Source organism: Nicotiana attenuata, unplaced genomic scaffold, assembly GCF_001879085.1.
Source record: "Nicotiana attenuata strain UT unplaced genomic scaffold, NIATTr2, whole genome shotgun sequence".
In the NCBI taxonomy this organism is placed as follows: domain Eukaryota; kingdom Viridiplantae; phylum Streptophyta; class Magnoliopsida; order Solanales; family Solanaceae; genus Nicotiana; species Nicotiana attenuata.
Window position 1 is genome coordinate 140,173 of NW_017671149.1, and position 26,873 is coordinate 167,045.

Below are 26,873 nucleotides of genomic sequence, written 5' to 3' on the forward strand. Positions count from 1 at the left end.
GGATTCTTCCAATGTATCATTTCTGGGTCCAATGGAATTCATAGGTATAAGAAGAAGCCCTATCAAATAGAGATTTTTTTTGATCATATTTCGATTGTTAATACGATATATAAGGACCGCTACTACAAAGAGTATTACACCCTTGATCGTGAAATATCGGTTGCTTGTTGAACCCTGTGAATTGCGTGAAAGTAGGATACTCCAAATTCGGGGGTCAAAAAAAATCGTGGTCGGGAAGGTTAGAGTAGCCAAAGCCATTGGATGGTCCTAGTTACTCTTCGGGGCGGAGTGGAAGAAGGGAGGATTCTCGAACACGGAAAGGATCCAATGAATTCGAAAGAATTGAACGAGGAGTTGTGAGACACATTAAATAGGAATCTAAGTCGCCAAAGAAAACGCAAATCAAATAAAGAAAACAAAAAAATTAGAGGGGGGTCAAACTTCTTGAATAAAAAGAATACAATTAAATAAAAAAAATAATTGGAATCGTTCCGAAGAGAATATGTGTCCAGCAGTATCCAATTTTTCAATGTCTAAGTGACCCTTGGATACAAATCACGAGAATGTGTATTTGTTCTCGAATCTGTCATTGAGAGGAAAACCAGCAATATCAAAACACCCAAACTTGGTCCGAAACCACTCCGAATCACACCGGAGGCCCTCGGGATGGCTTCCGATCACACAAACAAGTCCTAATACACTATCCAAACTTATCCAAAGGCTCGAAACGCCATGAATAACATCAAAATCATGAATCGACGATCAAAATCTTTCTTTTAACTTTCAAACTTTGACGAACGCATTCGAATCATATCAAAACATTCCGGAATGACGCTAAACTTTACGTACAAGTCATAAATCACGATACAAACCTATTTCACGACTCGGAATCCCAAACAGACATTGATAACACCAAAGTCCACTTCAAACCAAACGTAGAAAAAAGTAAAACCTTCAAAATGACAACTTTCCACAATAAGCGCCGAGATGCTCCCGAGCGATCCGATACTCAATTCGAACATACGCCCAAGTCCGAAATCGTCATACGAACCTATTGGAATCTTCAAATATTGATTTCGAGGTCATTTACTCAAAAATCAAATCTTGGTCAACTCTTCCAACTTAAAGCTTCCGAATTGAGAATTTCCTTCCGAATCAACTCCGAACTTACCGAAATTCAATTATGACTACGTGTATAAGTCATAATACATGAAGTGAAGCTACTCAAGGTTTCAAACCGCCGAACGACGCACTAGAGCTCAAAAAGACCGGTCGGGTCGTTAGAATTTTGAAAATAATTTTCTTGAGCTGAGGGTCTATCGGAAACAATCTCTCTACCTCACACAAGGTAAGGATAACATCTGCATACTCTCTGCTTTCCCTAGACCTCATTTGTGAAATCATACTAAATATATTATATTTTTTATTATTGTTATTATTATTATTTAGGCCTAATTTTAATTTAATATGTTATAGCAAATTACTCATCGCTTACGAACTTCGACTTTTTCGTTGAACTTTTAGATCAGCTCCTTGACATTGTTTTGGCTGATTAGCACTTACTTCCAACTACAGTGAATTTTGGGATGTTTAAATTAATAAAAGTGTTTAAAAAATATATATCATGTCATATATCCATTAATTTGGGGTTAAATCTGAAGAAATATTTAATTCATCATTACGTGGAACTAGCCTAGAAAACTATAGTAGCTTTTATCAACTCGTCTCAATTGTTCGTAAAGAGGGCCTTCAAAACAAAAGGATGGAGGACAATATTCGTGAGCTCTTCTTTGAAAAAGCTAACTCGAATCTTATGCATGCACATAATTATGTTAATGTATTATAGTTAAATGACAAATTAATTTAAGAATATGTATTTATTATTTAACAAACATCATGTAAGGAAAAAGTACCCCACATTTATATTCTTGGATGCTAATATGATGTTTGATATTTGTGGATTCAAGTTTATCTATTAGTTTTGAAGAATTTACAGCTGGTTAAATTGAATATTCTTAGTTTTAAGACATTTTTTCTAAAAGAAATCGGGAAATACGGAAAAGAACGATTTATTTCAAATCGATCAAAATCCTTAAAATATGTAACTCGTTTGCAAATAAACCCTTCATTAAAAATTTCAAACTTAAGCCCCTCACATAATGAACATTCTACAAGGGAACTTTTCCTTTCTAAATTTATCATTTTTGCATCAGTTTTTGTAGTTATATTTGTGTAATATGCCCAATAATGTAAGGGTTAAGTGTTTTATTTACAAATATAAGGGGTGTATTCTCAAATTAATTACTCCTATCTTCCAAAGATAAATTAATTAATTATCTATCATTAAATTAAACGGATTTTAGATTGACTACCAAATTCCATCTAATCAACAACAAAATTTATCGGAAATACATAAGGAAGTAGTTATCTTGTTGAAGTAAAATACTCACTGGCCATTCCTTTTCTAATAGAAATACATTAAACCCCATTTTTTATAATTATAAAACTCTAATCCTAGACTTTTAATTGACATCTTTCATCTAATCTAAGGTATAGGGTTTTCATAATTTCTTTGAGAGAGTCCCCTATACGATGGAAAACCATCACTCATCATCTTCTCCTACAAACAATGCTAATATTTCTAAAGGAAATTTAACTGATCAAATACCTATAAATGAACTTCCAGTTACTGCAGTTCTTAGCAACAATAACAAAAATGGTGAAATTACTTCTGCTGAAGAAATTGATGCTTATATCAATAATTTCCCTCCTGGTTATCGTTTTAACCCTACTGATTCCGAGCTCGTTACGTATTATCTGAAGAGGAAGTTGGATAACTTGCCTTTGTATCCAAACAGGATTTATGAAATCAATATTTATAAGTACAACCCTGAGTTGATTGCTGGTATGTATGAAAATAATTTTTTTAATAACATGTTGGAACATTTTTCTTTTTTTAAATATTTTGGTTTAAGATGACTAGGGTTTAAGGGTTTAAGATTTTTGTGTGTTTTTTCTTCTTGTATATGTATACAGTGTGTTTTATTCTCATTTGATTGTTTAATTATATTCAATATCTTGTTTTAGGGTTTTGTGAATTGGTGTAAGTTGATTTAGGGTTTAGGGTTTTGATGACTGGCATTGGCTTCCAAGTGATCGAGTTTTGTTCTACATAATATCTCAGGTTATTAAAATTCTCTGTGTTAATTAATACCTTTACCTATTTTAGATAATAGTTATATTGTTACCTATATATAGTTATATATATCTCTTAGGTGATGTGAAAATTTAAAATTCTTTTACATTGATATTATATATTAAAAGTTAAATTCACATCTAAAACTTAGAAAATTGAGTGTTACATTACTTGTAAACTTGTTAAACTACATTCTAACTAAGGTGTAATGTTCTAACAAGAAGTGTGAATGTGTAATGTTCAATTATATTGTCAATAGAGTTTAAATTGTATACACAGATGGTAGGCTTATCAGATCACTTAAACAATAACTATAAGTAACCGTCCTAAAAAATGGGATTAGTAACCTAAAAAATAAGTTTGTTATCTGTTACAACAAGTTAAAATATACTGATAGCGTAACCTGAAAAATAAATATATGATCCATTATAACAGCTTAAACTATACTGATAGCGTAATTAGTGCACAGGGATGAAGCCACATGGTAATAAGGGTGGTCCATTGGCCACCCTTTGTTGAAAAATTATACCGTATATATAGCTAAAATATTACGTTTTAGAGGTATATAACACATATTGAACAGGGAATTTTTTTCACACCCTTATGTAAATTCCTAGCTTCGCCGCTCCTAGTGCATATAAGCTAAATCCTTTGTTATTTCAATATTTTTTGCAGCACATGTTAAGCCAACTACTGAAGAAAAAGAATGGTATATCTTAACACCAAGAGATCGTAAGTACAGAAATGGAAATCGACCAAATAGAGCTGCTGGTGATGGATATTGGAAAGCTACTGGAGCTGATAAACAAATCAAGGATAATAAAAATGTGATAATTGGATTAAAAAAGTCTTTAGTTTATTACATTGGAAAGCCTCCAAAAGGAGACAAGACTAATTGGATTATGCACGAGTATAGAGTCCCTGACATTCCAAATTTAGCTGAAAGAGACATTAATGACTGGAAGGTAACTATTCTTACTTTCTATATTTGTCCTAATCTAATTATTTGGTTTATCAAAAATGGTATCTAAAAATGTCCTAATCTAAACTTTTGTTGCTTAACTAAAATTTCTCCAATGCTTTGGTTTTCGTACTTATATAGAGTTATTTAAGTAATATACTCTGATATATGCATCAATTCACTTTAACTTTTCTATAACAGTCTCGTTTGTTTCGGGTTTTTTGTTGCTATAGTGAAGTGTTGTTATAAAAAACATATACTCCCCCTGTTCCAGTTTATGTGAACCTATTTCCTTTTTGGTCCGTTCCAAAAAGAATGACTCCTTTCTAAATTTGGTAACAATTTAGCTTAAACTTACAATTTTACCTTTAATGAGAAGCATTTATAACCACACAAATACTCTGAGCCCCTTTTTGACTTGTTTAGGACCACAAATTCTAAAAGTCTTCATTTTTTCTTAAACTCCGTGCTCAGTCAAACAGGTTCACATAAATTGGAACAGAAGAAGTATTATAACTTAATATAAAAAATGGTTCCAAGAAAAACTTGACTTTTGTAGTGAATAACTATTATATAAGTATGTTGTTAATAGAGAGGTCTGACTCTAGTTGCCATAGGCCAACTAGATGTCATAAAACTTAAACTCTACCTTTATTATTTCATTGTTTTCCTATGTTGATTTTGTTTGCTTAAATGTTTTTGATTTCTTTTTTTCCTTATAAATTGCTTTGTATCCTAATTAACATTGTTATGTCATTGTTTCCTCTTCTTTTTTTCTTTCAAATTTTGTAGTTGGATGAATGGGTATTGTGCAGGATCTACAAGAAATCAGGTAGAGATAACACCATGATCACTCAAAGAAAGAGAATTAGGGATGCATATGAAACTAAGACAGGAAGAGGAAATAGTAATGATTCTGTTCAAGACTTTAATGATGATGGGCAATTTGGTGAGTCCTCTGATGGAAATTTAAGCAATGAGTTTGCTAATATTACTTTCGAAGCTACAAGTCAAGACTCTACCAGACACGACTCCATAAACTGTATTCAGGATACATTACATTCCAACAATCGCGTACCGACATTTCACCCACAAGTTCCCACAAGATTTGGTAACTTCCCAAAAAGTTGTGTGCCTGAATTTTGTGACATGCCATGGTCAACAACTACTGCATATGACTACCAAAGTTGTGTACCTGGATTCAATGAAGGTTTTGTGACAAATGATAAATTTCACTACCCCCCTTCACCTATGAAGATTGAACCAATCTCTTCTATGATGGCTAATAACAATTTCATTGGACAAGATGATAACATGAAAAGCAAAGGATTTGGTGATATTCCTTGCTTTAGTTCATGTATTGGTGGCTATTTAGGGCAAGATTATGAGTATATGGGACTTGAAAAATTGGACAGTGGTGAGCTCATTGACCAATATCTTGTGAATTGTGAGATGGTAAACTCTACTATGTATTTACCAGAATATAACATGAAGAATTTGGTGAATGGTGAGAGTAGTCAATCAAATACTATTTCTGGAAAGTAGGGTTGATAACATGTGGTTATTTTATTAGTAGACTTATATACTATTCGTATATATTAGTTAGATCTAGATTTTAGCAATTATATTAGTTCGTTTAGTTGGTAGTTAGTAGAAATTTTTAAGGATGTTTTTCGTTTTTCCCCTCTGACTAGTGATATTTTGTATATTCTATCTTTTTGGAAATCCTCTCCAAAATTGGTAAGGCATCCATATATTATATCTATTCATATTACTGTGATAATTTATTTTATTGTTTATGTTTATGTTTATGTTTTAGGTCATATGCAGTGCTCTACTTTCCACTATGTATATATAGTCATAGAACGTTTAGCTGTCGCTAATATATGTTTGTTTTTTGCACTGACCTATATTTTTCCTGATCCGAGGGTCTACCGGAAACAGCCTTTTTGCCTTCTTAAAAGGTAGAGGTAAGGACTGCGTACACTCTACCCTCCCCAGACCTTGTGGAACTACACTGGTTATGTTGTTGTTTGCACTGGCCGATATTTGTTTCTAATTGGTAAAATATAGGCCAGTTTCTCTTTTGTCGTCTTTCCTTATCTTATTTGCCCTTTCTACCTTGTTGAGGTGGGGGTAAGGTCCGTGTACATTACATTCTCGGTGTATGGTCTTAATTATCTTTATTTTTAGAAAAGTAGTGCAAACTTGGCTGATATGCACCGGAGGGCCAAACTAATTTTAGAGATTTTAATTGATTAATGCTTTAATAGTACTAATTTGTTTGAAGATATTCGATCATATTCATTTTAAAAATGTATGAGTTCATCTCAAAACATTTTGTGGTAACAGAAAATAGAATAAACATCCACAAACTGTCTCAATTGATTATCTTGTTTAACTTAATAAAACGAATTGAAGAGTTTGGTTCAAATTGGACTAAAGGTTAAAGACTTATCAGACCTTCAAACAAAGTGCGCTTTTGCACAAATGGCCTTTTCTTGGTCTCTCTTTAAATTGTGTCCATTCTTAGCTTAATGGATTACATTTATCTGAAAAAGAAAAAGAAATCACCAAACTACTTTTAAAGGCGGATAGAATTTAAAGATTGGCCTCAGAAAAGGTCACTCGGTGCAAACAATCCCAAACAAAGATCTATATAATTTGCAGCTTTAGTTTCCATTTTCAGTTTCTAATTTGGACTTTTTAAAGTTTAAATTCAAATTGACTTTTGATGAATGAAATAAGCAATTACTTCGCCAAACAACGTCTTCAATTGATGCAAAATTTTAGACATTTTGGAGCTTATTTGTATGGAAATGACACCAGATAGCACACTTTTAAAGCATGCTCATTAAAATATATTCACAGTTTACAATATATTTAAATATTAGCCAATTTCGCTCAAACTTCAAGACACGACATCCTAGAGTTTAAACCTCAAAATTCAAACTTCAGGACATTATGTCCTAAAGTTCGAAAATTGTGTCCAGAAGATCAAATCTTATGTCCTGAATTTTAAATTAGCAGTTCAAAAATTCAGGACACTTAGTCCTGATTTTCAAATTAGCAACTCAAAATTATTTCCAAATTCAGGATACTTAGTCCTGAAGTTTGGTTGAATTGGCTAACCTTTAAATACATTGTACATTATGAATTTATTTTAAATAACGGGTTTAAAAGTGGCTATTGTTGCACTTCACCCCTTATTTGTAGCTATCAAAATAGACTCTCCAACATCAAATATCATCTTTTTCAACGTGTGTATGAGAGAGAGAACTTTTTTAAGTCAAATACAATTATAAAATAATATTCAGCCTGTTAAAGTGATAAAAGAAAGTGGTTGAGTTCTCACACTCACCGACAATAACAAAACAAAAAGAAATTGTCATGCGGTGCAATTAATTATTGTAAATATCACAACTAGCATGTATATTCCATATTGTAGAGAAAAGAATAATAAAGAAATGAGACCAAATTATTAAAGCACAAAAGAAGATGCTATTCCCTTTATTCCAATTTAAACCTTTTAGCTTTTCCAGATTTAAACCTTTTAATTTTGACCATATATCTAGGCATAAATTTTTTTAATTTTTTGAAATAAAATTTACATATTTAAAAATTACATAAAAAGTTTTATAAATCATAATAATTAATAATTTAAAAAATATATAAATATATAATTAAATTATAATTTATTTGACTATTAAAATCCGAACACCTTCATATAAATCGAAGCAGAGGCTGTATTTTACGTCTAAATACGAACAATTGACCACAAAAAATTAGGTGATGATGATTGGAGCCAGCAAGAAAGAAGGAACGAACGTAGTTGGTAGCCAATATGAAGCCACTACGATGAAAAAAATACTAATTAATCAATGAACAACGAAATTCCATTTGTATACAATAATTATGAGTAATACAAAAAGAAAGCAATATGAGGTTTCAAAAATTCATATTATCAAATTAGTTCAATGGCAAGGTTTTCATCTTCTTCATCTAGGTCTAGGTCTTCTCTTCCATACATTATATTGCTCTTCGTTGCTGCCCTTTTTGTCTTTAAGGTAAGAATTTTAATAAATTTTTTAATTATTTCTGTAATTATCTTCTTAAAGATGGTATAATCATCCTTCATTTGCATCTTTAACTCGCATTGACATGAAAATTTTATTCGATATGATAATTTGATTTTGGTTTTGTACGATTGTGTGAAGTGCATATTTTCTCATTGTGTTTTTCTTATAATCGTTTCAATTTTATCGAATGTCCAAATCATGTTTTCTTTTCGATTATAAAACACTCATCTCATTTCCTCTTCTTCTTTTTTATCCTTGAAAATAAAGATCCCAATAAATGAAAATTATGCTTAAAACTAGGGATATGATTTCAGTGTCTCCTATCTCTATCTCCCTCTGGCATAAAATTTTGAGTTTATGAATTCTGAATTATTGAAACGGCATATCATTGGGTTTTAGATCAATTATTATATATTAAATAATTTTTTTAACACAAATTAAGACATTGGTGAAATTGTAGCTCCGCCACGGGTCATGTCATATTTTTCTTCTCGGAGTTAAAATTAATCATGTTTAATTTGTGGAATTAATTACATGAGCAGATAGATGTTATCATATCTCAGTCGTTTAGTTCAGCCCGTCGCAACCTGGAGAAGACCCCTAATCATATCTTAGTGAAGTCTAAATCCCAAGAAACTGATGACAGGTACACAATTTTTTTCCTTTTTCCAATTTTTATTTGCTTTTTATTTTTATTTTCTTACAATACTTAATTGGACCTTATTTTCACATTCCCCAATATTGACTAGTATGTGAACCTTTTTTTTACTAAAAGCTTTGGATTAAATTGCAGTTGTCAAGTAACTAATAGTAAACAGTAGAAAAAGCTTATGTATTAATTTTTGCATTACTTAATTAATAATTAGTGGTTAACAAAATAATATGTGAGAACTGCTCTGCCATATATAATAAATTTTACACTAATGAATTAGACATCAAAAAATTAGAATAAACCAAAGGATTTAACTTTTATATATATATATATATATATATATATATATATATATATATATATACACGGAAACAGCCTCTCTACTCCTTCGGGGTAGGGGTAAAATCTGCGTACACACTACCCTCCCGAGGCCCCACTAGTGGGATTGTACTGGGTTGTTATTGTTGTTGTTGTATATATATAGATAAAATAAAGTATTTTTACATTGTAAGTGTATCTTAACATGATGTAGCAATTTTTTTTTCCAGATTACTAATCTCATATTTTCTGGGGAATTACCTACAATTACTTTTAAGTGGTCTGATAAGTTTCACAGCTCGAACTCATATTCTATAGGTCACACCCCTAGGGGTGCGGCCTTTTCCCGGACCACGTGAACGTTGTATGCTTAGTATAACGGGCTGCCCTTTTATCTTTTATGTGACGTGATAGTCTTTAATTTCTCTTGTTTCTCGCACATTCTTTTAAGTGACCCCATAGTCTTTTGTTTCTATTTGTCCTTTTACTATGGCAAGGAACTGAATTTATTTTTGGTGAATTATGGATGCAGCACACCTGTAGTATTAGTAAATGGTACATTTCACAAGCACTTTATATTATCATGGGGAGACGATAGAGGAAAAATACATGAAAATGGAGAACTTTTAACACTCTCCTTAGACAAGCAATCTGGATCAGGATTTCAGTCCAAGAAAGAGTATCTCTTTGCCAAAATTGATATGCAAATTAAGCTCGTCCCTGGAAATTCAGCTGGCACTGTTACTACTTTTTACGTAAGTGCTCTCTAATATAACGTTTTTGCTGCGTTTCTTTTTCTATACTGTTGTGATTATGTATGCATGCTTTGAGCGGGGAGTTTATCGGACATAGTCCTTCAACCTGCACAAGGTAGGAATAAGGCTGTGTATTCAGGTGCGGATCTACCTTGCGACCTACGGGTTCACATGAACCCAGTAGCTTTTGTCCAACAACAACAATATACCCAGTATTATCTCACACTGTGGGGTCTGGGGAGGGTAGTGTGTACGCCGATCTTACCCCACCTTATGAGGATAGAGAAGCTGTTTCCAATAGGAACCCAGTAGCTTTTGTCCAAACAGTATAAATGTGTTCGAGAAATTCACTAAATATCTATAAATGTTTGAATGTGAACCCAGTTACTATTGAAAATTTACTCGAGGTCGTTGCAAGAATCCATAAACATTAAATCCTAGATCCGCCTCTGAGCATATCTCACTGTCATCTCCAGACCCCACTTATTGAGTATGTTTTTTTTGTTTTTTTTTTTTGTCTTTGTTGCAGCTATCATCACAAGGAAACAAGCATGATGAAATAGACTTTGAATTCTTGGGAAATTCAACAGGAAATCCTTATACTCTTCATACTAATATTTTCAGTCTAGGCCAAGGCAATAGAGAACAACAATTTTTCTTGTGGTTTGATCCTACTGCAGATTACCACACCTATTCAATCCTTTGGAATCCAAAATGTATAATGTAAGTTATTATCAGTAACTTTTTTGCTTCTGATTTCTTTTATAGCCTGTTTGGCCAAGTTTTTTTTTGGCCAAAAGTACTTTTTTCAAAGGGAAAAAAATGATTTTGAGTAAAAGCAGTAGTTTTTGAGAAGTAGAAAAAGTAGCTTTTTTGAAAAATACTTTCGAAAAAATTACACTTAGAAGTACTTTTTAAGAGCTTGGTAAAATACTAATTGCTGCTCAAAAGTATTTTTTCAAATTAATTCGTTAAACACAAACTGCTTCTCACTAATAGCCTGTTTGGCCAAGCTTTTAAATTCTGCTTATTTTGAGAAGTGCTTTTTTCAAAAGTGCTTTTCAAAAAACTATTTTTGGTGAGAAGTAGTTTGTATTTGGCTAATTAATTTCAAAAGCACTTTTGAGCACCAATTAGTGTTTGGCCAAGTTTTTAAAAAGTACTTCTAAGTGTATTTTTCTCAAAAATTCTTTTCAAAAAAGTGCTTTCGAAGAGAAGCTACTTTTTTCTGCTTCTGCTTCTACTCAAAAACACTTTTATTTCTTCAAAATATTTGGCCAAACGCCTTAATTTCGGCAAAAAAGCACTTTTGACAACAAAAAAAAATACTTTTGACAAAAAAAAGAAGCTTGGCCAAATAAGTTATAAAAGTACTTTTTAAAAAAAAATACTTTTAAGAAAATTACTTTTCAAAACAAGCTTATTTTAGAAGATTGGCCAAATTATTAAATATGTTGAGTACTTTGCTTTAGAAAATTTGATCTTGACCGCCTTTTTTGAGTATTTTGGTAATTAAACTGCAATTAGTAACTTAATTTCCAAGATTCTTTAATGGGATATTTCCTCATTTGTTCTTCAATGTAGATTCTATGTTGATGGTACACCAATTAGGGAATACAAAAATGCAGAAAAAATTGGTGTTCCATTTCCAAAATATCAACCAATGAGACTATACTCAAGTCTATGGAATGCAGATGATTGGGCTACACAAGGTGGTCGTGTTAAAACTAATTGGAAATTAGCACCTTTTATTGCTTCTTACAAAAATTTTACTTATGAAGCTTGCATTTATTCAAGATTAACTAGTTCATCTTCGTGCAATATCGACTCTTCTCCTTTTGGTAACAACGCGTGGCTAACGCACGAATTGGATCGAAGAAGTAAAGCAAAAATGAAAATTTTGCAGAAAAAATATATGATTTATGATTATTGTAAGGATAAATGGAGGTTTCCTAAAGGACCTGCGCCTGAATGCAAGCTTCAATAACAATAGGGGAAATTATAACTTGTTTATTATGTATAAGGTTTCATATATCTTGTATTTTGGGATTTTCTACTTGTTTTTTTTTTTTTTTAAGTTATGATTTTGTAGTTTTCTATTATGAATCCTACATGAGGCTGTTGTATATTGTCATTAATTGATTGAGAATTATAACATTTTTTATTGCATTTGCTTTAATAGTTCTAAAATAGTTTGACTCAAGAAATAGATTAAATTAAATGTATCCATTATGATCAGATTAGATTATACATTAATCATACATATGTATCAATCTTCAAACCTAATTATAATTTTTTCTTTTGATATATTTTTGCCTCTTAGTTCAAATTCATGGGAGAAGAAGGAGGGAACATTTTGGTCCCCTTGAGATATGACACCAGTTTATTTTTTCAGGACATAAATATCCTGAATTATCCTGAAATTAAGATTTTTAGTTCAGATTTTCAAGACAAAATAAGTAATGACTAATCCCTAAATAGCAGCCTTAAGAACGGTTGTTTGTGTACTTTCCCCGAATAAAGTTATTGGTGTATGGATCGAAATCTGACCAGACGAGAATCCGCATGAAGAGGAACGGCAAAAATTCACTTCGGCCGAAGTCGTATCCATACAACGCTATAACAACACGCACCTCGGCCACGACCGAGGTCGTGTATTCAGAATGCTTGAATGACGAATTGGATGTTACGGTATTTCAGAGGGTCAACCAGTAATACAGTCATATGACTTAGGTGCTATGGCTAATGACCGTTGAGTAAATGAGAATACCTAGTATAAAAACTAAGTGAGAAGAAGAAGAAGGGGGGCTGAAACAAACCCACACAGACAGACATATTTTCAGAGAAGGAGAGAGATCTTCATCTCTTTCTCCCTGCTAAGGAGAAAGAAGCAAGGAAGTTCCGATCCTCAGTGTACATCGTTAGTCTCATCATATCAAATGGGAAGGGGTCAACCTTGTTAAAGATCAGTGACCCTTTTGATCTATGTATTCTTCGCTATTATTCAATTTTTCGAAAATCACCATCCTCTCCTTACATTACGAGATTCAATTATTGCTATGATTAAATTTATGTTCCGCTATGCTTGCTTGTTCTTATCTTCTGCCTCAGATCTAGGACGAATTATCTTTGGCTAGAATTTACCTCAAATCATCCTATTTAATTAGTTTATAAAAAGGTTTAACACTTTTTAGTCAAACAATTTGGCGCCGTCTGTTAGGATTTTCTAGCCAAAGCCTTAGTTCCCTCTAGATACAAACATGGTCTTAGCCCTATCTCCCATTCGGTGAAGTTTCACCTTTCATTACGAATGCTGACTTGCAAAGCCGGTCGGTAAACCCCCGAAACCGTCAAACCAACCAAGGATAAATCCTCACGCGAAATCGTAGTTATGCCTGGTTTACATACGAAAATTGCGCTGCGCCACAGCAGCAGCCCTGAGGTATTGTGAACACGAGCCGTCATAGGCGGACTACAACTACGCGTACAAAACGCGTCCGTAATCCAATTTAAAGGTTAGCACTCAACGCCTCCTACATCCTGCGTATATCGCCTCCCCTCCTACTATATGAGACGATGCTTATTGTGTAATTTGCTGACTAGTACTCCTCGTATGTATGTTTGTGGTATGACTTACATTTTTGCCATCTTTGAACGCCCGGGACTAACAAACTGGGACTCGAACTCAAGACCCTGAAGGGGGAAGTGGATCGTCCACCCACGAAGTGCCAAAGCTCAACCAGTGATGAGGCTGAGCGTAACACCGAAGCCAACATCAAGCCGGAAAGCAGTATCAGAATACAGAACAAGGCGAGCCACCCTACAGCTCGATACCTAGTTCATTGCCGAACGAGGGAACTCCCCAGGTCCAAAAAGCGCAGCGGACGAGGGAAACGTGGCCAATCCCCCTCATTCCTCAGCTAAACAGCCGACAAAGGTAACAGATTATTCCATGTACTTCTAACCCGCTATTCCTTTTTTTTTAAAAAGAGAGAAAGGTGGAACGGAGAACAGGGACGTCCTCCCAAATTTGCTAATAAAGGCTAGCTGACATACAGGATCTAAATTCCTCCCTACGGCGAATGGCAAATCAGAAAAAACCCTCCACACCGCACCATATTACAAATAACAAACAAACGGCTCTGAACAAGCCGACATCATTAAGAAATAATCTCCATAGCCTGGGACTGGGCGATGAGCCCATGGAACGTACAATCTCCCCAATACAGGCAGAACATGAGCACGGAAAGCTTGCCCGTATGCTTGCCATGGCGACGCTACGCTAATTCGGCCGACTAAATACTACGAGTTACGTCCGAACTTCGTTCAAATCAATCGAGCCCCAAGGTGCTTAGAGGCCCAAGCAATAAGTTCGTCGCCCGTCCTGTCAAAGGTCTCTCCAAGCCGAGCAATAAAGGGACTAGACAGACGGGCTCACCCCAATGCATACATAAACTATACAACAATGCATGATACTCTCCGATGAAAGCAAGATTAGATAAACTGGGACTCACCCCGACGCATGCATAAACGGTGCAGCTACGAGTAATATCCTCAAATAAAAGCAAGGGCGCATGCAACATTCTTACCACTCCACCGAGCCCGCACATCACCAAGCGAAAGCAAAACTCAACCTCGTTCGAATTAACAAGCCATGGTTCGACCTTGCTCGAACTCATCACGGGTCACAGTTTGACCTCGTTCAAATTCACACCCATGCGGCCCCCAGCCATCGCCAAGCGAAATTAATATTCGACCTTGTTCGAATTAACAAGTCATGTTTCGACCTCTCTCAAACTCATCACGGGTCACAATTCGACCTCGTTCGAATTCACACCCATGCGGCCCCCGTGCATCGCCAAGCGAAAGTAAAATTCGACCTTGTTTGAATTAATAAGTCAACGTTCGGCCTCACTCGAACTCATCACTAGCCACAATTCGACCTTGTTCGAATTCACACCAATGCGAATCCCAACCATCGTCAAGCGAAGTCAAAATTCGACCTCGTTCGAATCTACAAGTGAGAATTCGACCTCGCTCGAATTTACAAGTCAAAACTGACTCCACCCAAGTTGGCAAGTCAGAATTCGACCTCGCTCGAATTTACAAGTCAAAACTGACTCCGCCCAAGTTGGCAAGTCAGAATTCGACCTTGCTCGAATTTACAAGTCAAAAATAACTCCGCCCAAGTTGGCGAGTCAGAATTCGACCTTGCTCGAGTCTACAAGCCAAAGCTGAGCCCACCCAAGTTGGTGAGACAAAATTTGACCTCGCTCGAATTAACAAGTCAAAAGTGACCTTGCTCAAACTGGCAAGACAAAATTCGACCCCGCTCGGATTAACAAAGTCAAGTTCAAATTAGCAGGTCGAATTCGATCCCACTCAAACCAACTACCAGAAGTTAGGGACTCATAGCGAGAAAATACAAGAAATTCGAAAAGGAAAAGAGAAGGAAAAGACAAAAACATACAAACGAAGACGAGCCGACTATTTCATTCAATGAAAAGATAAGTATCTTACAAAGGGCCAAAGAAGGGGGCCACCACCCCGCCAACCAAGTACAAAAAAAAAAAAAAAAACTAAATGAAGTACAAAAGGACAAATTAAATGCACAAAGGTTTCACTCAGAATCATCATTATCCACGCCACCACCTCCCTTCACGCTCAGTCCGGCCGCTTTGCTCCACTATCGCCCCCTCCAACATCGTCATCATCGGAAGCAAGCTCGTCCTCAACCTCAGCGTCGCAGGGTCATAACCGCAGGCAAGACGAGCCTCGCGTGCCTTAACCCGAGCATCTTCAAAAACGGCCTCAAGAACGCTCCCAGCGCCCATAAACCCTTGTATATATCTCGTTGGGCCTCAGTATGGACCCATATCTCGTACAAATGGCGGGGGTCAACCTTGTTAAAGATCGGTGACCCTTTTGATCTATGTATTCTTCGCTATAATTCAATGTTATGAAAATCACCATCCTCTCCTTACATTATGGGATTCAATTATTGCTATGATTAAATTTTATGTTCCGTTATGCTTGCTTGTTCTTGTCTTCTGCCTCAGATCTAGGACGAATTATCTTTGGCTAGGATTACCTCAAATCTTCCTATTTAATTAGTTTATAGAAGAGAAAAATACATTACCGAGCATCTTTCAAAAAGTATTTAAGAAAATGATATCAATTCTTGTTTATTCCATATATAGCATATTCTTTTACAATATTAGCACATGATAAAGATTATGTGTACAATTAATGAGTAACACAAATTATGGGATCAATTTTATCCTTATTTTTCTTTTTACATTCTCTCTCCTACTATTTTCTATTCTATTTTAGTTGCTTGATTTAGCATTCAAATCTCTCTCTTTTTCTATTCTAAATTTCTTTCCTTTAATTTAGCATGCAAATATTCTTTGAATATTTGTATTACTTTGAATATTTATATGAGTAGTATAAATAAAATATGTCATATATATTGTTTATACATATATTATACCGCATATATATTATACATACTATTATAATATCATGTATATACTTATTCCATGTATATATTTAGTTATCTACTATTATTCCATAAAACACAATATATGCATATAATGGCTGAAGGATTCACTATACTCTGTATATTAATATACTAAAATACCATTGTAATTTATAAACAATTTAATACCATCATTATACTGTGTAAAAATTTATCTTGACATACAATTAAAAATAAAACTTTATACCCATAGTATATAGGAGTATAATTGTACCATTTAATTCGATTTTGTTTGACAAAAACTTGTGCGGTCGTGTTAGTCTGCAACAAGTAAGATACATAAACAATTTCGAAAATAAATGTACGATATGTTTTCAAAATGTAATAGAGTCCATTAATCTCATATATGCACGTAGCAACACAAAATGCATTAATCTCTTCATTATTGTTCGGCGGTAATTTAGGAAGTGTATCAATTAAGGAGAATCGAAACTGCTTTGGAATTTTTTAGGAATTGAATGCTTTGAATTTTTTGAAACGTGATTCTAGGCCCATATTTATAGCTTGCTGCTAAGAATATAATTATTTAGCTGCCTGTTTTGTAAAATACCTATTGCTGCTAGGTATCTGAAAATTTGTCTTAAATATTGCCTACTTATGTTTTTTCCTTTAACACTTTTTAGTCAAACAATTGGGCCTAGAACTATGGTGCGTAAATGTTTTCTGGGCTTGAATATTTCTTAAGCCCAATCCAACTGATTAAGAAATAATTTTCAATCCTTTTTTACCATTTATTTCTTTATTTGACGTTTGAATTGTACATTTGAACAGTCAACATACTAATGGCTATGTCTCGGCAAAGAAAACTACTCATGGTTATCTCAGTTAGACAAAAAGACCTTTCCCTGAATTGTCACGCTAATGATTTCTATAAATATGTTCAAATTATATGGAAAATGCAACTTTACAATCTTATTCAGGGAAGTTAGGTAAGGTTTTATCATGTGCTAATTAAGAAAATTAATTCAAAAGAACTTGACGAATTTACGTATTGAAAAATGTTCTTCACTCTTAGAATCAATTTTTTTTGGTTTATTCGTACTCTTATTATTAATAAATTATTTTATATTTGTCTATGTCATTAAAGAAACTCCAACGTGAAATAAGGAACTTCATGCATTATGATAGCCCGATAGGTCATCTAGAGTTTTAAACCCTAATTTTGCATTCTAAAGCATCCAATAGCTTTTTTAAGCCTTTCTCGATTTGCGTGCGCAATACGGGTAGTTTTCCGGAAGGCTTTTTATGTTAAAAATTGATAAAAATATAAAATTTTGCCTTAAAAATCCATTTGAGTTAGACTTCGGTCAACGTTTTGAGCAAACGAATCCGAATCCGTATTTTGATTGTCCCGGTGGGTCCATATTGTGATTTGGGACTTAGGCTATGCCCAGAATCGAATTCGGAGGTCCATAGCTCGAGTTACCACTTTTTGTCGAAATTTGAAAGTTGAAAGGCTTAATGACTTTGAAGGTTTGACCAATGTTTGATTTTGTTGATACCATGTCCGTATTTTGGTTCCGGAACCCCGTATAGGTCCATTACTATATTAATGACTTGTCTGTCAAATTTGTTGAGAAGCGGAGTTAGTTTGACGTGATTTGGACGTTTGATTGTTAAAATAGCAATTTTAAAGTCTTCCTGAAAATTTTATTTGATTTGGTGTCCGATTCATAGTTCTAGGTGTTATTTTGGCGATTTGATCGCGCGAGCAAGTCCGTATGATGTTTCTATACCTTTGTATATGTTTGTTTGGAGCCACGAGGGCTCGGGTGAGTTTCGGATGGGCTACGGAATGGTTTGGACTTAGAAAACAATGTTGGTGTTCTTCAGTTTCTGGTGCAGGCCTCAGACCTCGCAATTGCGAGATCTGGCCTCGCATTTGCGATATGGCATCATCCCCGGATCACATTTGTGACCAATTTCTTCGCAATTGTGAAGTGGGGCTAGGGGGGGCAGTGTTCGCATTTGCGATCAAATGATTGCAATTGCTAGGAGTTCATGTTCGTAATTGCGAAGACATCGCACTTACGATGACAGCAGAAATGTGAGACCTTCGCAATTGCGAAGGATTTCTTGCATTTGCGAACCCCAGGTCGCAATTGCGACACCTGCGCCTGAACAAAATCTGAGTTAGACGGGATTTCTTTTATTCTTTCAAATTTTCAAACCTAGAGAGCCCTAGAGGCGATCTTCCCAAGAGCCCTTCTTCCCCAATTCATTGGTAAGTGATTCTAACCTATTTTCTTTCAATCTTCCTTCATAAGATTTCAACCTAAAATTTAGGATTATCATGGTGGAAATTGGGGGTTTGGGAAGAATTAGGGATTTTTTATAAAATTGGAATTTAGACCTTAAATTGAGATCGGGTTTCGAAACAAATTACATAACCGGGCTCGGGAGTGATTGGGTAATTGGGTTTGGACCAAGCGGGCTCGGGAGTTGAGTTTATTAATAATGACCTAAATTGAACCTTTTTTTATTCGTGGATAGTTCCTAAGGCTTATTTTGAATTGTTTGGTTGATAATTTGCTAGATTTGGTTGGTTCGGGAGCTTGTTTGAAAGTCAAAGCCGTGGTTAAGCTTTGAGTTGATCTTTAGAGCGAGGTAAGTGTCGTGGTTAACCTTGACTTGAGGGATTATGACTTGTTTTGTCTATTTTCTACATGTTTAAATGTTGGGTACAACGTATATGTGAGGTGCGAGTACTTATGCGTTGTTGTTAAGTCAAAGCATGCGGGTAGGACTTGTTTCTTGTAATTTATTTCTTTCTTTGATCATGATATCCATGCTTAGACTAGTTAATGACTAAATTGATCGTTCTTTCCGCATTTATGAGCCATCTGTGATAATTGAGGTTGGTATTGTGGAACCATTGTTGACGTAAGGTCTATTCTTGCTTATTCTATCTTCCTTTTGTTATATGTTCGTTGTTACATAGCAAGGGAGAGTGTTAATGCAAGGGTGATGTCGTACCATGTGTGAGAGTTAATGCACGAAGGACGATGCCGTGCCATATTCGAGAGTTAATGCACGAAGGCTGATGCCATCCATAATTGAGAGTTAATGCATGAAGGGGGATAACGTGCCATATCTATTGTTTCATGATGAAATTGATGGTAAAAGCACGAATGGTGATACCGTACCGTATTTATCATTTCATGGTGAGGCTGAGAGTAAAAGCACGAAGGGTGATGTCGTGCAATTTTATTCATTATGTTTTGTTCATCTTGTTGGTTGAAGGTTTATTGACTGTTCCTTATTATCATTCTTTGCTGTAGTTACCGTGTCTTATACTCCTTTCGCATGTCCCCTCCCAATAGTACTTGTTTATTCTTTATTTGTTGTTATCTTGCTCCTATATTTCTGTCAGTACTGGTTTATCTACTTGGGTGTCCTGTCATAGCCTCGTCACTACCTCGTCGAGGTTAGGCTCGACATTTACGGAGTACATCGGGTCGGTTGTACTCATACTACACTCTGCACTTCTTGTACAGATTTTGATAGTAGTCTCAGTTGTCTAAGAGTCGCATAAGCTCGAATTAGCATTTGGAGACTCGATGTAGATCTACTAGCATCCGCAGACCTTGAAGTCCCCTTCCTTTTCCCCTATTTACTGTTCTTTTCACTGGAGACGGTTGTATTTATTTAAAACCCTATTTGTAGAGACTCTAGAAGCTTGTGAACTTGTGACTCCAGATCTGAGTTGTACTAGATGTCATAATTTTATGCTATTTCGTAACTCATTTTAGCTTTACTACTGTTAAATTGTTCAAAGTGGTTAAAATTGGCTTAAAGATCTTCTAACGTTCAAGTGAAATGTGGTGCCATTACGATCCCGATATTGGGAATTATGGATCGTGATAAGTTGGTATCATAGCACTAGGTTGCCTAGGTCTCACAAGTCACGAGCAGCCTTGGAAGAGTTGGAGGATCGGTACGGATACGTCTATACTTATCTTCCAAAAGCTATGAAGTTTAGGTGTCACACCCCTTTTTTACAACCTTACTAACCCTCTTAAAAATAATAAAAAGATTCTTGAAGCTCAAAAGGGTTTTCAAATTAAAAAGTGACAAAAATTTATGTTCAAAAGATTTTCCGAGTCGCCACCTGACATTTGGTTTTAGTGTGTCAGGTCACCATTTTTAGAAATGATTTGTTCTTTTGAGACATGTTCAGACTCTAAAGCTGACTGCACTAGAAATTCAGTTAAGGGGGTTCGTTTGACTCAAGGAGAAGGTGTTAGGCATTCTCCGAGTCCTGTAACTACTACGGTCGGTACGTGATCAAGTTGGCTTTTAAAATATTCAAATTGAGGGGGGGGGGGGGAGGGGGGGAACACATAAAAAGAAAATAAACACAAAGGAGGTTTGAGGTCGTCCCTACATGATAAAAATAAAAATAAAAATAAAAATAATAGTTCCAAAAGTTCTATACTATGCTAGGCTAATGCTCCATCGATGATGCTTCGGCCTCCTTTTACATTCACTTTGGGGCATTCCCCGGAAAAAAATATGAAAATATATATATAAACTCTTCGGGACATTCCCCGGATGAATCAATTAACTAATGGGGCGACCTCTCACCTCAAAAAGAAATAAGTAAATATCCTAATCGTTTGCCTACCAATGTGTTGACGGCCTAAACACGACCTAAACATGCTCCTAGCGAATCAACTTGAATAAACAAAACAAATCACCTTAAACGTAAATCTCATTAATTTTTATCACCCACGGCCCACTTCTGCTTAAATGAGTTTAAACCAAATTCTTCTCAAATTGAAAATCTAAATCCTTATCAAATACTTCCAATTCCAATTTTTAAAACTTATACTTCTCAAGTGTAAATTTAATTTAAATAAACTAAACTCCTATCCCTCATTCTCAAACCAACAAGTCACTGCCAACAATAGAGAATAACGAGCACAAAAGACACAAGAACCAGATAGCAAACCAAGTTTAAATCCATTTTGACATTGAATAACATAGAGGATAACGAATCGGACAACCAAACAACCATTAATTCATTTCAATCAGAGAGTGAGATAGAAGAGATGGACCTTGAAACTCCGGCATACGAACTTGAACAGGGAACGGAAAACAACAGCAAAAATTACTCCGCCAACATCGAAAAATCAACTGAGCAGTAGTGACTAACACCAAGAACAAACGAATTTGACCGAATAAAGTTCTGAAATTGAGGGGAAAATCCAGCCACAGAAACAACAACAAAGCAGCGAGATCAACTTCAAAGTTTTTTTGCAAATCAGAAACAAGTACTTAGAGCTAAAAAAAATCCTATTTCTTCTTGTTTTCCAGAAGCATTGTTTCTAAATTTCAGAAATATTCAGAACATCTAATTTCGTCTATAATGTATCAAATGTGAGAGGGAAACTGAGTATTGTGTGTGGAGATTGAGGTGAGAGGAGAGAAGAAAGAGGGGGGACGGCGCAGTTCTGTTGCTTCAAGACAGAAGAAGGAGCATCTCGGTGGTGCGGCTGATCGCTTAGGGTGGAGGTGGGCGGCTGATTTTTTTGGAGTAAGGGAGATGGCCGGCTACTCTTAGCTTAGGAGGTGTGGAAGGGTGGTGTGCAGCTGAAGCTCCTTAGACATTAGGGTGCGCGGCTGATGATTGGTGGTTACCGGATTTCCGGCGGTTTGGTGGCTGGCGGCGGCGGCTGCTGGTTTGGTGGTGAAGAGATGAGGGGGTGTGTTGTTTCTTCTCTTAGGGTTGGCGGCTCCTCCTTTTATTTTTTTATTTTTTTTTTCCTTATGTGATTTGAAGGGGGTTTGGATATAGGATTAGCTGGGCTTGGGGGTTATTGGGCTAAGGGATCCGAATTGGGCCAAATTTTAGATAAGAAAAGATGAACAAACCCAATATTTTTCACAATAATAGAAAATACTTGTAAAATTACTCCTAATTGGTTAAAATAAAACTAAAAAATTAAAAGTGAACTTTTTTTTGTTGGTATTTTCAAATGTTATAATAAAGCAAAAAGTACAAAAAATAGGCTAAAATTATGGTAGAATTAAAATAATATCACTATAAAAATATTAATCAACCATAATTTAAATTGAAAAATATTTTTTTGTTTTTTTAAATTGTAATTTGAATTAAAATTGACTAAAATCCATAACAATTAAAGTTAAGTTAAAAATAAATATTTTAAACACTAAAAATAGCTCCAAAATGTGACGAGTCAAAAGTTACGTGCTTACGTTAGGAAAAATTTCACTTTTATTCTTTTCTGTCGTACGATTTTATTCTATCATTACTGATTGAACTCTTCTATTTTGTCCTCCCGCAGATGGCGAGAACACGTGCTACATCTTCAGCTTGACAGCAGTCGGAGCCTCCAATGGCAGCTCCTACGAGGGGCAGAGGTCGCGCCAGAGGTCGAGGCCGAGGTCATGCTAGAGGCAGAGGCAGAGCTGAGCCTAGAGCTCGAGCAGCAGCACCAACAGTGGAGCCTCGGGTGGATTTTGAAGGGGAGGTTCCAGCTCAGACGGTACCTATTGGACCAGCTCAAGTCGAAGAGGGGTTCATCGCCACCCCGGTACTGTAGGACGCTCTAGTCCGTTTGGTGGGTCTTATGGAGAGTGTGGCCCAGACCGATACCTTCCCGGTGGCACCAGCCGTCCTTCGGGCTGAGGGAGGAGCACATACTCCCACTACCCACACTCTAGAGCATATGGCTCCCCAGTATTAAACACTAGCAGCCCTGCTAGCTAGGGTAGTTCAACAAGTTATTGCGGCACAGGCCGGTGATAGGCACGTCATGTCTTCTGAGGGCTTATTGACATTGGACAAGTTCACCAATCTCTTCCCAGTTCACTTCAGTGGTGCACCTTCTGAGGACCCACAGGATTATCTTGACCGCTGCCATGAGGTATCGCGGAACAAGGGGATAGTTGATACCGATGGGGTAGATTTTGCTGTGTTTTAGATGACGGGTTCCGCCAAGAGGTGGTGGAGAGATTATATGTTGACTAGACCAGCTAGGTCGCCTGCTATTACTTGGGACCAGTTCTCTCAGCTCTTCCTAGAGAAGTTCCTCCCTATCACATTGAGAGAGGATTACTGTTGGCAGTTCGAGCGTCTACAGCAGGGCAGTATGACTATTACTCAGTACGAGACCCATTTTGTTGATCTAGCCCGTCATGCTCTTCTTTTGTTTCCTACTGAGAGAGAGAGAGAGAGAGAGAGAGAGAGAGAGAGAGAGAGAGAGAGAGAGAGAGAGAGAGAGAGAGGGTGAGGAGGTTTATTGATGGACTCACTCACCCTATCAGGCTTCAGATGGCAAATGAGACTGGGGGTGAGATTTCTTTTCAAGCGGTTGCTAATGTCGCCAGGCAAATCGAGGTGGTTCTTACATAGGAGAGAGGGCAAGGGTCTAATAAGAGGCCTCGCCATTCTGGTGGTTTCAGTGGTGCCTCATCTGGAGGCCCGGGTACTTTTGGTAAAGGCCATCTTCCCAGGCCATTTCATTCAGTGCTCCAGGCATCCTACGGTGCTTCAAGTGGTCGCGGTCCTCGTATGTCTCATTTCGACCAGGTATCTTACAGTGCACCACCAACTCTTATTAGTGCACCTCCGCTCCAGAGTTTTCAGGGTGGCTACTCAGGTCGACACAGTCAGTTTTAGGGCTCATAAGCAGCCGAGGTCCTGTTATACTTGTGGTGACCCGAGGCACATTGATAGATTTTTCCGTCGAGCACCGGGCAGCTCACAACAGCAGGGTTCTCGTGCCATGATCCCGACACCGGGTGTTTCACTGCCTGCTCAGCCAGTCAGAGGTAGGGGTCAGACGACTAGAGATGGAGGTCAGGCCAATATAGGTGGGGGTGAGGCCATTAGAGGTGGAGGCCAGTTAGTTAGAGGCCATCCCAGAGACGTGGTTTAGAGTGGTGGGGCCTAGCCCTGATGTTATACTTTCCCAGCCAGGCCTGAGGTGGAGTCATCTGGCGTTGTTATCACAGGTATTGTCTTAGTTTGCCATAGGGATGGTTCAGTTCTATTTGATCCGGGCTCTACTTATTCCTACGTGTCATCACATTTTGCTTCATATCTGATTATGCCTCGTGATTCTTTGAGTGATCCTATGTATGTGTCCACACTTGTGGGAAATTTTATTGTTGTATATCGTGTCTATAATTCGTGTGTGGTTACATTGGGAGTCTCGAGACTAGCGTAGATCTCATACTGCTCGATATGGTTGATTTTGATGTCATCTTGGGCATGGATTGGCTGTCACCTTATCATGTTATATTGGATTGTCACGCCAAGATGGTGACCTTAGCCTTGCCGGGTTGATTAGAGTGGAGGGGGATTTCTTGCCATTCTACCATCAGGGTTATCTCTTATGTGAAGGCTCGGCATATGGTCGAGAAGGGGTGTCTAGCTTATTTGGCTTATGTCCGCGATTCTAGTGCAGAGGTTCCTTCCATTGATTTAGTACTAGTTGTTCGTGAGTTTCCAGAGGTGTTTCCTGCAGATCTGTCGGGGATGCTACCCGACAGGGATATTGACTTCTGTATTGATTTGGCTCCGGGCACTCAGCCTATTTCTATTCTGCCATACCGTATGGCCCCGCTAGAGTCGAAAGAATTGAAGGAGCAGTTGCAAGATTTACTTGATAAAGGGCTTTATTAGACCTATTGTCTCGCCCTGGGGTGCGCATGTGTTTTTTGTGAAAAAGAAGGATGGATCAATGAGGATGTGCATAGATTACTGGCGGTTGAACAAAGTCACCATCAAGAACAAGTACCCATTGCCGAGGATTGATGACTTATTTGATCATCTTCAGGGTGCCAAGGTGTTTTCAAAGATTGACTTGAGTTCTGGCTACCATCAATTGCAGATTAGGGCATCCGATGTCCCTAAGATAGCTTTTCGGACTCGGTATGGGCATTATGAGTTTCTAGTGATGTCATTTGGGCTGACAAATTCCCCAGCAGCATTTATGGATTTGATGAACCGGGTGTTCAAGCCCTATCTGGATTCTTTTGTGATTGTTTTTATTGACGATATCTTGATCTACTCCCGCAGTCGAGAGAAGCACGAGCAACTTCTTCGTATTGTACTTCAGACTCTGAGGGATAGCCAACTATATGCAAGTTTTCAAAGTGCGAGTTTTGGTTGGACTAGTCGCTTTCTTGGGCACGTCGTATCGGCAGAGGGCATTCAGGTGGATCCTAAGAAGATTGAGGCAGTTCTGAATTGGCCTAGACCCACTTCAGCCATAGAGATCAGAAGTTTCTTGGGTTTGGCGGGTTATTACCGTTGGTTTGTGGAGGGGTTCTCATCTATAGAAGCCCCATTGACCAGGTTGACCTAGAAGGGTGCCCTTTTCAGATGGTCAGACGAGTGTGAGGCAAGATTTTAGAAGCTCAAGACAGCTTTGACTATGACACCGGTGTTGGTGTTGCCCACAGGTTTAGGATCTTATACGGTGTATTTCTATGCATCTCGAGTTGGGCTCAGAGCAGTATTGATGCAGGATGGAAGGGTGATCGCATATGCATCGCAAAAATTGAAGGTGCATGAGAAGAATTACCCTGTTCACGATCTGGAGCTGGCAACCATTGTTCATGCACTAAAGATCTGGAGGCATTATCTTTACGGCATGTTGTGTGATGTTTTCACGAATCATCAAAGTCTACAGTATTTGTTCAAACAAAAGGATCACAATTTGAGGAAGAGGAGGTGGTTAGAGCTATTGAAAGACTATGATATAACCATCTTGTATCATCCCGGAAAGGCCAATGTGGTGGCCGATGCCTTGAGTAGAAAGGCAGCGAGTATGGGCAGCCTTGCGTACATTCTAGTCGGTGAGAGTCCGCTCGCATCAAATGTTCAGGCTTTGGCCAATCAGTTCGTGAGGCTGGATATTTCAGAGCCCAATCGTGTACTAGCTTGTACACTCGCTCGGTCTTTTTTGTTTGAGCGTATCAGGGAGAGGCAGTATGATGACCCTCATTTGCTTGTCCTTAGAGACACAGTGCGCCAAGGTGACGCCAAGCAGGTTACTGTTGGAGATGATCTAGTTTTGAGGATGCAGGATCGTATTTGTGTGCCCAATATAGATGGACTTCGTGAGTTGATTCTTGAGGAGGCCCACTGTTCTAGGTATTCTATTCATTAGGGTGCCGCCATGATGTATCAGGACTTGCGGCAGCATTACCGGTGGAGAAAGATGAAGAAGGACATAGTTGCATATGTAACTCGGTGTCCAAATTATCAGCAAGTAAGATGTAAGCATCAGACGCCCGGTGGTTTGCTTTAGAAGTTAGAGATTCCTGAGTGGAAATGGGTGCGTATCAATATGGATTTTGTTGTTGGACTCCCATGGACTTAGAGGAAGTTCG

General features: G+C 37.0%; 1 protein-coding gene across 1 annotated transcript; it reads left to right on the top strand.

The window, feature by feature from the left end:
• The first annotated feature begins 7,922 nt into the window (after positions 1-7,922).
• On the top strand, positions 7,923-12,136 carry LOC109206257 (xyloglucan endotransglucosylase/hydrolase protein 24-like). The gene is made up of 5 exons (XM_019369070.1): positions 7,923-8,224; positions 8,779-8,882; positions 9,739-9,961; positions 10,491-10,684; positions 11,546-12,136. The coding sequence occupies exons 1-5, from the start codon at positions 8,135-8,137 to the stop codon at positions 11,946-11,948; spliced, it is 1,014 nt and encodes a 337-aa protein (XP_019224615.1). The 5' UTR covers positions 7,923-8,134; the 3' UTR covers positions 11,949-12,136.
• The last annotated feature ends 14,737 nt before the right edge of the window (positions 12,137-26,873 follow it).